The 16,536-nt window shown below is 32.8% G+C and overlaps 1 protein-coding gene across 2 annotated transcripts in view; it reads right to left on the bottom strand.

The window, feature by feature from the left end:
* The window catches only part of TECRL (trans-2,3-enoyl-CoA reductase like), a 175,764-nt gene that overhangs the window by 44,375 nt on the left and 114,853 nt on the right, over positions 1-16,536 (bottom strand). The window contains exons 3-4 of one of the 2 annotated variants that reach the window (XM_074229344.1): positions 10,443-10,487; positions 3,468-3,556 (exon numbers count right to left, since the gene is read on the bottom strand). In XM_074229344.1, coding sequence (XP_074085445.1) covers positions 3,468-3,556; positions 10,443-10,487 — 134 coding nt within the window. Of the gene's footprint in view, positions 1-3,452; positions 3,557-10,442; positions 10,488-16,536 lie in introns of both variants that reach the window. The other variant, XM_074229343.1, reaches the window with a different exon arrangement.

Raw genomic sequence — 16,536 nt, 5'->3', positions numbered from 1 at the left:
TTATTTCCATCACAGATCTTCTATACAAACATTATAATTGAACTGTTTTTTAATTGCTTTTCTTTAATCTTCAATGTCATTTTTAACCACCTAAGCATATCCAGGACTAAGGTTAAGAGAAAATAGTTAAAGGAAAATGATTTTTTCTAATATTCCATTTTTCTCCTTTTTTGTAGTAATCTTTTTATTTTCATCCATGAAAGACTTTGATTATATGTCTTGCTAAATAATACTTAATCTGGTTTCACCCTTCACTCCTTCTCCCTCTACTGCATAAGAAGACTATATTCTTCATCATCTATAATCGTTCTTTGTACCGATTTACAAAGGAGATTGTAATTTTACTGGGTATTGTTTTTAGCAGACATCTTTTTTCTGTCTGGCAATTAGGTCAATTGTTTATTGCCTGAGGGGAGTTCTGGGGACTTTTTGTCTCACTGTTTTTCGTAATTGATTAACATTAATTAATCTTCTGAATGTCAAGATTATTATTCTGAAAGGAATTGTTTTAATGAGAAAATAATAATAAGAAACCCCTAAGGATATTTTGGAATATCTCTAAAGACTTTCCTTTTCAGGATAGCATGTAATACTGTGGTTGGTTGGTTGGTTGGATTAATACTTCTTTATTTAAAGATTCCTAAAATAAATGGGAGAGTAGCACCTAATAATGTTGTCACAAAATAATATGAGTAAATAAATACCACTTATAAAATAACTATTTTATAGGCATAAGCTTTTCTTAATGAAAGTGGGATTCCATTTCTATAGGGAGATCATGGTAATGAACTTCTAACAAGATAATTTTACCAATTGCTCTGCACTTATAGTATCAGAGGGAAGGGATGCTGAAGGGATAATTCCCTTACCCAGCTTCAAATAGCCAGTATGTCTCAGAGGCAAGAATTAAACCTGCTTCTTAAAGTAAAATTTCCAAAAGAATCAAAGAGAGAAATAAAATTTATATAATTAATTTTTATGAAATTAAGTTAAGAAAGTAAGGTTCTACAAAGAAAAATATCAGTAGCTTATAATAAAGATAATATGATAAATTATGCATTGTAGAAAGAGAAAAATTTTAATAGGGGATAGATTATACAAAATAAAATGAAAATAAAAAGTAAAAATATTTAATTTAATTGATGAGAAAATGTTCTTTTAGAAATAGAAGCAGTTCTTTATAGATTTTATTTTTTTTTAGTTTATGTAGAATAGGAATTAATCATTCCTTAAATGTTTGGTAGAATTCAATTGTAAATCTATCTGGACCTGGAGACTTTCTTAGGGAGTTTATTGATAGTTTATTCAATTTCTTTGTCTGAAATGAGTATATTTAAGTAATTTATTTCCTCTTCTGTTGACCTGGGCAGTTTTTATTTTTGTAACTGTTCATCCATTTTACTTAAGTTGTCCAATTTATTGGCATACAGTTTGGCAAAGTAGCTCCAAATTATCTCTAATTTCCTCCTCATTGGTGATTAGTTCACCCTTTTCATTTTTGATACTGTTTTTTTTTATTATCTTCTCTTTTTAAAAAAATCAGCTTAATCCAAAGTTTGTCTATTTTATTGCCTTTTTCATAAAACCAATTCTTAGATTTATTCATGAGATCAAGGGTTTTTTTGCTTTATATTTTATTAATCTCTCCCTTGATTTTCAGAATTTCTAGTTTGCTATTTAATTGGGGATGATTAATTTGTTCTTTTTCTAGCTTTTTTAGTTGCAAACAAAATTCACTGATTTCCTCTTTCTCTATTTTTTTCATATAGGCAGTTAGAGATATAAAGTTTCCCCTCAAAACTGCCTTGGCTGCATCCTATAAATTTTGGTATGATATCTTATTATTATCATTTTCTTGGATATAATTATTGATTATTGCAATTATTGGCTGTTTGATCCATCCATTAGCTAAGATAAAGTTATTTAATTTCCAATTAACTCTTGGTTTATCTTTTTCTGAACCTTTATTGTATGTAATTTTTATTGCATCATGATCTGAGAAGTTTGTATTTCTTATTTCTTCCTTTCTGCATTTGATTTCAAAGATTTTATGACTTGGTACATGGTCAATTTTGGTGGAGGTGCCATGTACTTCTGAGAAAAAAGATATATTCTATTTTGTTCCCATTAAATTCTCTCCAGGGGTCTATGATATCTAAGTTTTCTAAGATTTCATTTACCTTCTTAACTTCTTTCTTGTTTATTTTGTTGTTAGATTTATCTAGTTCTGGGAGAGGGAGGTTAAGGTCTCCCATTATTAAAGTTTTACTGTTTATTTCTCCCTGTAATTTACTCAACTTTTCCTCTAGGAATCTGGAAGCTATCCCACTGGATGCATACGTGTTTAGTATTAATACCATTTCCAATGATACCTTTTAAGAAGATGTAGTTTCCTTCCTTATCACTTTTAATGAGATTGAGTTTTGCTTTTACTTTGTCTGAGATTAAAATCATTACCCCAGATTTTTTTTACTTCAGTTGAGGCATAATATATTTGCTCCAACCTTTTACCTTTACCCTGTGTGTAACTTTCTGCTTCAAATATGTTTCTCGCAAACAGCATATTGTAGGATTCTGGTTTTTAATCCATTTTGCTATCTATTTCTGTTTTGTGGAACAGTTTAATCCAATCATATTTACAGTTAAGATTACTAATTCTGTGTTTCCCTCTATTGCTACCTTTCTCCCTTTCTATTTATCCCTTTCCTTTTGTCTTATTCATTCTCATCAAAATTTTACTACCTTTACCCTTTGATTTATCTTTTAAAAATTTAAATTTCAGTTTATTTTCACTTATACCTTCTCTTCCCTTTTATCAGTCCCTTCTTCTCTTATCTTCCCCTTTCCTAACCGCCCCCCCCTTCCCTGTAGATTAAGTTCGTTTTTTTTAAACCCAAGTGGGAATGTATCTTATTCTCTTACTGGACTAAATCTATTGAATATAATTTGCACAGCATTCACATTCTCCCTTCTTTCCCTCTAAAATTATGAATCTTTGTGCCTCTTCCCTTGGCCGCTCTAATATCTATTTATTCCAAACCCCCTTTCCTCTCTCTCTCTCTCTCTCTCTCTCTCTGTCTCTCTCCTAAGAGTAGTTATTCTTCTTGAAACATTAAGAAATACCATTAAGAAATACAATTGGGGCAGTTGGGTGATGCAGAGCACTGGCCCTGGAGTCAGGAGGACCTGAGTTCAAATTCAGCCTCAAATACTTAATTATTGCCTGGCACTGTGACCTTGGACAAGTCACTTAATCCCATTGCATTAAAAAATAAAATTAAAAAAAATGAAATGCAATTGATGCTACAGTACAATTGCATTATTGATTGACTCAAGTCTTCATTTTGTAATAGGCACTTCTGATCCCACTTGAAGTACAGAGAAAAAATAGGATTAGAGATAGGGGTTTATGTCAAGAAATGCTTTACTAAGTAATGCAAATTTGTACTTACTGTTATCCAACTGACCTGCTGACCTAGATCTGTGAAATATAATGTAACAATGGAAGAAGCTGCAATGCTTTGAATGTTAACATAATCCTTCAGAAAGGGTCCACCTATAAAAAAAGAATAATAAGGAAATGACTCAATTGAACATAAACTATGAAAGAGAAGCAAGCTGACTTAATGGACAACACATCAAGAAAATGAGGGTTTAAATATTCATCCTGAAAAGCAGTATGACTATATTTCTTGAAAAAAAGTTATTAAATTTCTTTCAGTTTCCAACAATTTTCTAAGACTATAGGATACAGAACACTTACCTGCAGTGGCAAAGGGGATTTACTCCTTGGGGGATTCTTTTTAAAATTTCTTTTATTTTCTTTACTTTTAAAAATATCTAGAATTTCATTGATGTAGGGAGCTCCTGATGAGAATTTCACTTCTACTAGTACAGATTGTCTGCTAATTTACAGCTCCTCTTTGTCAAGGAAACTACAGGTCCTTCAAAAATTCACATACATATTTTCATATATGCATAGAGACACACACTCTCTCTTGCTTACTCTTTTCCTACTGTTATATGTATATATACATTCACATATATACATATATATGAAAGTAGAATATTTTTAATTACTAATAGTGTGAAGTAAAGCAGAAAATTCTTGACTAATATGAGATGCATTTAAATTGCTAATATGCTTTAGAAAACAAAAAAAAATTGTTGGATTTGAAATAAAAAGATTGACTCAAAAACAAGTTCTGCTGCTTACTCCCTTTGTGACATTAGGCTAAGCAATTATTTTTCTTTGCAATATATACCTGTATATATGTGTATATGTGTGTGTATTTGTGTTTTAGTCTATAAAATGAAAAGACTGGATTAGATGAATTCTGATGATCCTTCACTCCAAATCTATGTCTCTACTGAATTATTGTTATAATTCACGTGTTGATTGCTTTGATGTAGGAATTTTCTGCATCAACCATCCAATTCATATGTAGTAAAACAACATACTTTGGGATTTTTCACTCTCCACAATTTAACTATATTTTGTAATGTAGTTAAAAGTACAAATGCATTTTGATATTAGCTTTTAGTTCTAATACAAGTCCTCATATTATAGGGAAGGATTCTAGAAACATGCAAAGTCCTTATCATTAGTAAAACTTCTCTCCTACGATGACAAACTAAATATTTTTTTCAAAAATGGAATATCCTTTGTTTCTTCAATGCATCTGTGAGTTTATTGATATGGATGCACCTTTTCATTCTCCCTAAGCTCTAGAAGGTCCTTGTTAGGTTTTAGATCAAACACCAAGCATTCTATTGGCATTTGAAACTCTTAATAGCCCAGTCCCTTTCCTATCTTTCTAGCTGTCTTGTATTTTACTTTCTTCCATGTACTCTACAATTTGACTTCACTTTTCTTTCTATTCATTGCAGAGCAAAATATTAAACTTGACCCTGTCTGTGTCTTTGAACTGTCAGTTCCCCAAAACTGAAACTCTCTTCCTTCTGTCCACCCCTGCCTACTGACTTCCCTGGCTTCCTTCAAGATACATACCTAATCCTACTTTCTGCAGATGGTTTTTCTCAATTACCTAGCTGCCAATGTCTTTCCCTATGAGATTACCTTTAATCTATTCTCTGTGTGTGTTGTATGTACTTAGTTATTTTCATATTGTCTCCTCCATTTTACCACAAATTTCCTGAGTCTGGGAATAACCAATCTTACTCTGACTTTTTTGTAATTTTTTTTGGTGATCTCAGCATTTGTCAAAGTACCTGATATTTAGTAAACATACAAATCTTATTGACTGATTTGAATCTCTTCTAGTAACTATAAATTAATGTATAGTTTCCTCTAAATGTGTTAGTTTTTTTTTTTTAGCTTTTGCAAGGCAATGGGGTTAAGTGGCTTGCCCAAGGCCACACAAATAGGCAATCACTAAGTTTCTGAGGCTGGATTTGAACTCAGGTACTCCCGACTCCAGGGCTGGTGCTCTATCCACTGTGCTACCTAGACGCCCTAAATCAGTTTTTGAAGAGCTTCAAGGGTAAATTCATTTTATTAAGTCTTTAGAAACCACTTCACGCATTCCAAGCATCCTTTCCTTTTTTTGCCTGGAATCATTTTTTTATATTTTATTTTCTCTTTAAAATTATATTTATTTTTATTTTTGTACAAATGATGTTTTTTTTATTCATTGCTAAAATATTCTTGTTTAAGAATAAACATAATGCCCGCTCCCCAAAAAATATAGACCCTCATAAGAAATAAAGTAAAGAGAAAAAAATTAAAATTAATATTAAAAAATAATAGTTTTATAAAATAACAGTGGACAGAGAACCAGCCTGGAGTTGGGAGCACCCGAGCCCAAATCTAACCACAGACACCCAACAATCACCCAGCTGTGTGACTCTGGGCAAGTCAGCCCAACCTCATGCCCTGCAAAAACCAAAACAATAATAATTAATAATAATAATAATATTAATAATAAATTGCTTCAATCTATGTTCCAACACCACCAGTTTCTGTGTGGGTGGATCATATTATTTATGATAAGTCTATCACAAAAGCTACTTCAGTATTTTTCCACTGTTGCCATTAGTGATCTCAACTCCCTGCATTCGTACTTCCCCACTACCATACACTGTATTTTCTCACTCCTTTCACTCTGTCCCTCTTCTTTAATGTGCTGTAGGGTAGCTGAGTGGCACAGCAGTATTATCACTTGCCTTGGGGCCAAGAGGCTGTGAGCCCACCTATCACCCCTAAAGCCCAGCAACTACTCAGCCCTGTGATCCCAGACAGGCCACCCAATCCCAGCCCCTTGAAAGAAGTAAAAAAGAAAATGTGTTATATCTGACCACTCTCCCCCATGGTCCATTCTCTCCTCCATCACTCCCTTCCCCCCATTCACCCTGTCCCCCTTCTCTCTTTCTTACTCTAGATGTCTATACCCCATTGAGTATATATGCTGTTTCCTCTTCGAGCCACCTCTGATGAGAGCAAAGGTTCCTTCATTTCCCCTTGCCTTTTCCCCCTTTGATGTCATTGTAATAATTTGTTGTAATAAAAAATCATATTACATGAAATATTTTAGCCTATTCCACCTCCCCTTTCTCTTACTCCCATTACATTTCCCTTTTAGCCATCAACTCCATTTTTACAATATATTATATCTTCAAATTCAGCTCTCTCCTGTACTTCATCTATAAAAGCTCCTTCTACCTGCTCTAGTAAATGAGAAGTTTCTTATGAGTATTATTAGAAACATTTTTCTATGCAGAAATACATGTAGTTCATCATCATTAAATCCCTCATATTTTACCCTTCTTCCCCACTCTCTATGTTTCACCTGAGTTCTGTATTTGAAGAGCAAACCTTCTGTTCAGCTTTGATAATTTTTAATAGGAACATTTGAAATTCCCCTGGTTCATTGAAAATCCATCTTTTTCCCTGGAAGAGGATGTTCAGTTTTGATGGGTAGTTGATTCTCACTTGCATTCCAAGCTCTTTTGCCTTCTGGAATATTATATTACAAGCCCTATGATCCCTTAATATAGTTGCTGCTAAGTCCTCTGTGATCCTGACTGCTGCTCCATGATAATTGAATTGTGTCCTTCTGGCTGCTTGTAATATTTTCTCTTTGACTTGGAAATTCTGGGCTATAATATTACTGGGGATTGGTTTTTTTTTGGATCTCTTCCTGGGGGAGATTGGTGGATTCTGTCAATTTCTATTTTGCCCCCTTGCTTCTAGGATATCTGGGCAATTTTCCTGTAGGAATTCTTTAAAAATAAGGTAAAAGCTCTTTTCCTGATCATGACTTTCATGTATCTCAATAATTTTTAAATTATCTTTCCTGAATCTGTTTTCCAGATCAGTTATTTTTTCAATGAGATGTTTCACATTTTCTTCTAATTTTTCATTCTTTTGGTTTTGAAGTATTGTGTCTTGACTTCTCGTAATGTCAGCAACTTCCTTTAGCTCCATTCTGCATCTAAAGGATTTGTTTTCCTCGGAGAGTTTTCTTATCTCTTTTTCCATCTGTCCAATTCTGCTTTTTAAAGCATTCTTCTCCTCAATAACTTTTTGAACTGTTTTATCCATTTGACCTATGCGGGTTTTTAACATGTTATTTTCTTCAACTTTTTTTGGATCTCCTTGACTAAGCTGCTGACTTCGTTTTCATGTTTTTCCTGCATATTTCTCATTTCTTTTCTCAATTTTTTTTCTATCTCCATTACTTGATTTTCAGAATCTTTTTTGTGCTATGTCACAGCCTGGGCCCAATTTTTTCTTGAAGTCTTTAGATGCAGGAGCTTGTACTTCTTCATCTTCAGATTGAGTATTTTGATCCTTCTTGGGATCATAGACAATGTATTTTCTCAATGGTATTCCTCTTTTTTCTGTGTTTATTCATTTCCCCCAGCCTGTGCCTCATCTTGGGGTGCTTCCTGAGCTTTTCAGTATTATTTGGACACCCCCCCACAAGGATCTCATTGTGTGAGGCTCTGTCTTCCCTCCTGTCTGTGAATGGTCTCTGCCATGGAGCTGAGGTGGGGGGGCCCTGCAGTTCTGTGTGGGGCCTAGACTGTGATCAGGATCTGGATGTGGTCAGAGTCCCAGAGTCCTGTTCCAGGTACAGAGGACAGGTCTCAGAAGTCTCTCTACACTCCCCTACCTAGCTGAGCCATCAAGGTTCAGTTGCCTGGGTGTTCCTGCTTACTGGCTCCACTTGCTTCCGGTTCCTGGATCTAGGATGCAGGCCACATTGCTCAATGAGTGCCCTGAGAGCTGGGCTGCATGTGCTTGCTCTTGCAGAGGTCCCCTTGCTGATTGTCCAAGTTGTGCCTGGTGCTCCCCAGGGTGTAGGTCAGGAAACTGACCCCGCTGCCATGAGCCGTGGCTCTCAGGTGCCCTGGGGCTGCCTCCAGGAGGCTGAAGTTCTTTCACTCTAGCTGGTCACCCCTCTAACCCTATGGAGTGGAGCCTTTCCAATATTTTCCAGGTTATCTTGGTCTGGAGAACTGCCTCACTGGATCTTTCTGTAGGTTCTATCTCTCAAAAAATTTAGTCATTATTTTATGAGTTCTGAAATAGTATAGAGAGAGAACCTAAGAGAAACTCGTCTCCTGTCACCATCTTGGCTCCACCCCTCAAGAACCCTTTCCTTAAGGAACATTCAATCTAGAAGTAGAATAGGATGATCATAATACAAACTAGATTATAGATGTACTAAATGTAAACTTTTTGTCAATCTGTATTGGTTACAAAAGACTTTGAAAGGAAAAATTCCTCATTTAGATAAATCATAGGTCCAGAACTATTTTACACACCCAAAGCTTTTTGTAAATTTCATTAGTTTAAACTACAGATATATGTCTATTTTAAAAGACATTTTTTTTATTTTTGTCTAATTTTTTAATACTTCATTTCAGCCTCTTGACAACAAAACTTATTGCAGTGTTAGAAATGTTAGAAAGCACTTATTGAATTGGGAATATAGAAAGGTCTTCATTGTTTTATATATTTCTATTTCTCTATTTCTGATTCATATTGGACCTGAGAAATGGAACAAAAAATGTAGTCTTCATTTATAAAAAATAACAATAAGTAGACATTTTATGAATGCAAATAGATGTTTTTCAAAACTGAAACACAGATAATATTTTGTTGATAATTATGGTTCTGTGAAAAGACTGAAAAAAAGAAAAAACTGAAAAGAGTTGTGGATAGAGTTTGAAGATAGTAATTTCACCAATTCATTTAGAATGGGAGAGAAAAATTCACATGGGCAGAATAATCAGTGCATATTTTTTATACTTGCTCTTTAGGTATTTTAGTGAAAAAACTTTTTTATCACAAAACCTTTTTAATTCATAAATATTCATAATAATTGGAAGATCAGTGAATGAGAAAAGACCTCAGACAAATCTAGTTAAACTCCTTCTTTTGCAAATGAGGAAGCAATGGTCCAGAGAAGAGAAACTGATTTATTTAATCTATCTTGCTAAAGAATGTTTATGGAGATAGAGAACTTTTGGAAACCTCTTGTGTGTAGTAGAATAAAAGTGAAATAAGGTCATAGGTACATAGTAAGAGCAAGTGGAAGATGTGCTCTGGTTAAGATATACTGAAAATGATCACTGCCCTGACAGCTTTCCTGAGGACTTCCATAGAAAATCTATTTGATAATGAAAGATATAATGAAGTTGTGACTTCTCTTAAATAATGAAATTGTGACTTCTGCTTGCATATGGAAAATGCTATCAACAGAAAGGGTCCTACTGTGGTTATATGTTTAAATATATATACATATATATATATGTATATATATATATGCTGAATAATGTTATTTTAATAGTATGATTGAAGGAGAAATAGATTTAAAAAGGATTCTTCATTCTTATTCTACCTTTAACATTTGTTTGTTTGTTAGATTTTAAACAAATGTGATTGCTGGAAAGTTGGCTGCACAGCAAAATTCAATAAACTGAACATTTATAAAACTTCTCCAAAAACTTGTTTTCAGTTAGCTTATATTCTACTAATTTACTCAACCTCAACTTCATCTCTTAAATAGAATATCTAACTTAATTACTGAACCATTTTGAATGGTCATAAGCATAAACTGAGATTGGAGATGTATTGTATTCCATAAATAAAAATCCTTCGTAATCAGCAAGAATTGTTCTTTATGTTTATTTTTATACTTGTGATTGTTGAGAGAACCTCTTCTAATACTTAGTGATAGACTCCAATTTTAAAGGATAGCTTAAGATTTTGAGATTTAAATTTTTTTCACTGAATAAAATATTATTACTAAATAAATATTACCAAGACCTGTTATTAGTTAGGAAGCTTCTACATTGGTCACCTCTGTTTTGACAGTTAAAAAAATCAGTAATAACAAAAGAAATAACATTAATAAACATGATTTTCAGATGTTACTCAAAATGGTGGAGAATTATTGATCAGCACTTACCACGTTCCAGTTGAAGGCCAACACGGGAAGGATACCATTGGGGACCTATTTTATATTAAAGAAAGATATTCAGGTTTTTTGCAACAGTAAGCAAATTTCATTAGAATTAGTTGTATTTTCTATTCCATATGTTTATGTAAATAGATATAGCTATAGATAGATATGGTTATGCATATATATTTATTAATTTTGCACAAACATATAAATGTATATTTTAATATATATTTAGGAAATTACTAAAATGGAACAACTTTGGTCACATTTTTATTTCTTATGGTGGCATATAAAAACGATTATTTTCTTGAAAATGATTAAAATGTTTAATCATTTCATAAATGCTAGCTATTATTTTATTTCATGGGATAACTTTATTCAATTCTTTCTTGCTCATCTTTATTTTTTTAAAAATATTTTTGCTGATGGATTTTGTTTTTATTATACAATATGAAAATATACCATTTTAACCTACTAATATAATGAACCATACTATCTGGAGAGTTTTTTCCATAAAAGAGGAAAATAAATTTTATTAAAACTAATCAAGACATTATCCAATAGTGTATGTTCTGCCCATATTTCAAATCAAGTCAGCAAAGGAGGTTACATTTTCATAGCTCTTCTTTGAGGCCTTGCTAGGTACTTAAACTTTGCACAGAATTCAGTGGCATTTTATAAACTTCTACTATATTTAAAACAACTAAGAACTGTATCTTATTACTATAGACTTCTTATATTATTCCTGGAAAGACCTTACCAGTCTGACTTAAGTTCCTACTGTATAGATACATAGATACCCATATTCAGGAAAATCTGAACTTGGATTTTGCCTCAGATTTATACTGTGTGATCATGAGTAAATCAATTAACATCTCTAAGTCTTAGCTTCCTTGTTGGTTTACCAGGGATAAAATGCCTCCTTCATATGATTGCTATGAGTATCAAAAGATATGTTATTAAAAGTCATTTAAAAACCTTAAATAACTTTGTAATTGTTATATTTTATCATTAATACTATTATATTTAATACTTTATATAGAATAATATTCTAAGGAGTTATAATAATTATTATTTTTTATTTAGCATCTAAGTGATTCAATGAACTCTAAAACATTAATAGACTGAACAGTTTGCAACTGGCATTGATAAAGGGAGTTTCTGCTCAAGAAACTGATTATGCTGATAAAATCAAGAGTATGAATCCTTACAAAGTTTCTTTATGGGAAAGTTCAGTAAGGCTTAATTATCAATTGCTCATAAGTAAGTGATTTACAAGTTATCCAAATAAAAATCCTCACAGCAGAATTTCTTTCATAAGAATAGTGATTTTCTATTTTTAATTTTACATAAAATTTTCATCATTTTATGTCATTCAATACAATTAGATAAACATGCATTCTCTATATGATGTGTCAAACACTGTTATTGGCACTGGGGTAAAAAGAAGATTTGTAGGTATAGAGTTTGTCCTCATTGAACATAAATTATGAAAGTGAATTATGTGAGAAAGACTTTTGTGAGTATTCTCTGACAAGTATTGTCAAAGTCTGCTTGGCAGCACGTGAATACAGTGCCAGAGTTGGAATTAGGAAAACATCTTCCTAATTTCAAATCTGACCTCAGACACTTACTTGCTGTGTGACCTTTAGCAAGTCACTGAACCCTGTTTGTCTCTGTTTCCTCATCTGGAAAATGAGATGAAAAGGTACATGCTCAATCATTCTAGTATCTTTGCCAAGAAAATTCCAGTTGGAGGTGTGAAGAGTAAGACCTGACTAAAACTACTTAAAAATTAGTATTGTGATGAATTTTTTTCCCTCAGGTAGTTATGCTTTCTTTTTCATGTAGATTGGAAACATTTTGATAGAAGATTGCATGATAAAATGGAAAGAGCACTGGATTTAGAGTTCTGGATTCAAGTGCTACCTCTGATACTTAATTTCCTTGTTTATAAATTGAGAACATTGACTTAGGGTCTCTCAAATCCCTTCTAGCTCTATATCTATGAACCATGATGTTTACATTAATAAAACTAATTTGAGTGACATTAAAGACACAAACTAGAACAGTTTTTTTGAAGTGTGGCTGGAAAAATTCAAAGAATATATACTAAAAATTATCTACTAGTAATAAAGCAATATCTATTATCTGTAGCATATTATTAGTTATCATTTTTAGCATATTCATTCTTGATATTTAAAATAATCAAAGAAAGTGAAGGAGATAGGAAAACTTTTTAGCTCCATTTTGCAGATAAGAAAACAGTAAGGCTCTTTAGTTACATAGATCACCAAATACTGAAAAAGGTAAAATTAAGACAAAGCCTCTGTCTTGACTTTGTCTGCTATATCTCAAGGAAGTATGATAGCAGAGAGAAAAATTTAATTTGTAGTCAGAAGACTCAGGATATTTCCCTAACTTTGCTTCTTAGTATAATATATTTGTGATTTTGGACAAATAAATTAGCTTCTTTGAGTCTCAGGTTTTCCTTTCATAAAATGAGAAACCTGAAATACATATGGTCTGAGTTTTCTTTCCATTGTAAATATTTGATTCCAGGATCCTAAAAGTACCTCTATGTTGTGTAAAAATGTTCTAAGTTTTTTCTAAGTAAAAATTAGGAGTAGAAAAATGAAGAGATAATGGTAAAAAACATAAAGTTTGGTTTTAAATATTTCTTTCTAAAATAAATGTATTATTTTATCCTATGTATTCATGTAAAATTCAATATATTGTTCTTTACATATATTTATGTCAAGTTATACATGTGTCAAAATTAAGAATGTGAACATTTTATGAAGTGTATCTTTATAGGAAGACAAACCTACAAGAAATACATAATAATTGTGTTGGGGTGAGGAGAAAGTGATGTCACTGGAAATAAGCACAGATACTAAGTTCATAATTAATACCTCTTATGCAGGAGCTAGATTTTTTTCATATAAATATAAATAAAGACAGCATTTAAAGAAAAGGGGAAATAGAGTTTGAATTCACATGACTCTACCTATTTTATTGTGTTTTAGATATGTGTTTAGATCAATATATGCATTAAATAATCTTGTGATTTCATAAATATATATATATATATATTCACTTTTCATGATTGAGAGTTCTTCAAGTGGAAATAAGAACCATTATATAGGAATGCTAAACAGAAATTAATATTAATCCTATGTAAATAGATAAGAGTCACAGACTAGAGGACTCAGTATTAACTGTGAAATCCATACTGAGAATTATGTACTTAAAAAGTTAACAGAGCCAGATGCCTCCAGGGCATTTCATTTCCTTCCACCTCAGTCAACCTAGTCCTAAACTATAAATGTCTTTAGGGAAAAGCGTTGTTGGCTTGTGCCACTGAAATGATGCTGCCAATTTCATATGGAGAAGGAATTATTCATTGCCTGTAACAATTCTTTAGAAAAGATTCTGTCTACTTGGCAAGGGAAAAAATTCGAAGAATTGCTCTAGAAAACAGTAGAGGAAAGCAGTATGACACCTTAGAACTGAATGCATATACCTTTCATGAGGTAGGTAGGTAGCTGGCAAAATATTCCAGATGTTGTATCTTTTGAAGACAACTCCTTAGGAACTTTTTTTTTTTAGGTTTTTTTTTTTTTTTGGCAAGGCAATGGGGGTTAGTTAAGTGGCTTGCCCAAGGCCACACAGCTAGGTAATTATTGAGTGTTTGAGGCTGGATTTGAACTCAGGTATACCTGTCTCCAGGGCCAGTGCTCGATCCACTATGCCACCTAGCTGCCCCTTCCTTGGGAGCTTTTAAAAAAGTACCATGCTGTCTATGAACATGAAAATATCAGTTCTTGGGGCAGCTAGGTGGCGTAGTAGATAAAGTACCAGCCTTGGAGTCAGGAGTACCTGGGTTCAAATCCAGCCTCGGATATTTAATAATTACCTAGCTGTGTGGCCTTGGGCAAGCCACTAAAAAAAGAAAATATCAGTTCTTACTTCAGAATAAAATTTGTGCATCATATTTTTCTAAATACTGTCAAACAGAAAATATCTCAAAATAATTTTCTTTGTCAATTGAGGTTTTCATAACCTGATGATAACATAATTATTTATTTGTATGGCAGGCTAATGCTATTAAAATTGTCAAATGATAGTGTAATCAGGGACATTTCCTTTCTTTTATCCGAATAATGCATTTGAAAAAAAAAAAAAAACTCCTACAAAGATTTTTAGAATAGTAAAACCCAAGGGGGCAGCTAGGTGGTGCAGTGGATAGAACCCTGGCCCTGGAGTCAGGAGGACCTTAGTTCAAATCCACCTCAGACACTTAGTAATTGCCTAGCTGTATGACCTTGGGCAAGTCACTTAACCCCATTGCCATAAATAAATAAATTGTTTTTTTAAAAAAAATAGTACTGTCTGTTTAATTTTTCCATAAAATATAACACTGATCTTAATTTTATTTATTTTTAAATTTCCCCCCAACTAAATGCAAAAGCAACATTAAACATTTACTTCTAAAACTTTGATTTCCAAATTTTCTCACTTCTTCCCACCCCACTTCCCTTCATTGAGAAAGCAAATTATTTTGGTGTGGGTTAAAAATGAAAAAAATATTACTACAATACTTATGTTGCGAAAATAAACACAAAAAAGAGAAATCTCAAGAAAAATAAAGTGGAAAAAAGTGCACTTCAGTTTATTTTCAGAAACTATCAGGTCTGTCTTTGGGATGGATAGTATTCTCTATCATTGATCCTTCAGAATTCTCTTGGATCACAGCATTGCTGAGAAAAGCTATGTCATTCACAGCTGATCATCCTGAAATATTGTTACATTGTATAAGACACATTTCCCATTTCATCTGCAATTTTAAGTGTTTTACTGAGAGTATCCTGTTCATCATTTGCCAAAAAAACAACATTTCTTCTCAATCACATACCACAATTTGTTCAGCCATCCCCCAACTGTTGCGTATCCACTCAATCTTTAGCTCCCCTCACCAAAAGAGAGTTGCTATAAATATCTCTATACATATAAATTATTTTCTTTCTATATTTCATCTCTTCTGAAATGAAGACCTAGCAATGGCACTGCTTGGCCAAAGGGTTTCAGAGATATTTGAGAATAGTTCCACATTGCTCTATATTATTATTGAACCATTTCACAACTCTTCCAACAGTGCATCAGTGTCTCAATTATACTTTTTCGTTCCAAAATTTGTCATTTTCGCCTTCTGTTCTATTAACCAATTCAATAGGTATAAGATAGTACCACAGATTTGTTTCAAACCACATTTCTCCCATCAATAGTAAGATATGGCACTTTTTAAAAAAGAAAATTTAAAAGATTGCATTGATAACCTCCTCTGAAAAACGTCTCAAATCTATTGATCATCAAACAATTGGGGAATGACTTTTTCTTTGTTTACAAATTTGACTCAGTTCTCTCTGAGAAATGAAGATTTTTATCAGAGAAATGTGTATCAATATTTTTTCCAACAGGCACCATTGCTAACTGTGTGTCCCCTCCACCCTATTCTCTCCCACCCTTATTATATTTTCTCTCTTCTTTCACCCTGTCCCTCAGAAGAAGTTTACATCTGAATACTCTCTCTTAAGATCTTCCCTCTCTTCAGTTGCCTGCATACCCCCTAATCCAGTCTATCCCCTTCCCCTTCCCCTTCTTTTCTTTTTTTCCCTCTAGGGTAAGATAGATTTCTATAGCCAACTGAGTGTGAATGTAATTCCCTCCTTGAGCCATTTCCAATGAAAGTAAGGCTCACTAACCCTCTTCAAATCCTGTACAAAAGCTTTTACTTGCTTCTTTTATGTAAAACAACTTACTCCCTTTTATCCTTCCTTTACCTTTATCCAGGCACATTCCTTTCTCTCCCATTAACTATACTTTTTTAATATACTATACATTCAAATTCAACTTCCTCCTATACCTTGTCTATATATGTTCCCTTTAAATGCCTTAATAAATGAGGTTTATATGAGATATTAGTATTGTCTTCCCATGCATGAATATAAATAGGTCAATATCATTAAGGCCCAAATGATTTTCCCTTTCCATTCAACCTGTCTATACTTCATCTGAGTCCTATACTTGAATATGAAAT

Source organism: Macrotis lagotis, chromosome 3, assembly GCF_037893015.1.
Source record: "Macrotis lagotis isolate mMagLag1 chromosome 3, bilby.v1.9.chrom.fasta, whole genome shotgun sequence".
NCBI classification, from domain to species: domain Eukaryota; kingdom Metazoa; phylum Chordata; class Mammalia; order Peramelemorphia; family Peramelidae; genus Macrotis; species Macrotis lagotis.
The sequence above is the reverse complement of the archived record's forward strand: the minus strand, read 5'-3'. Positions and strand labels throughout refer to the sequence as shown.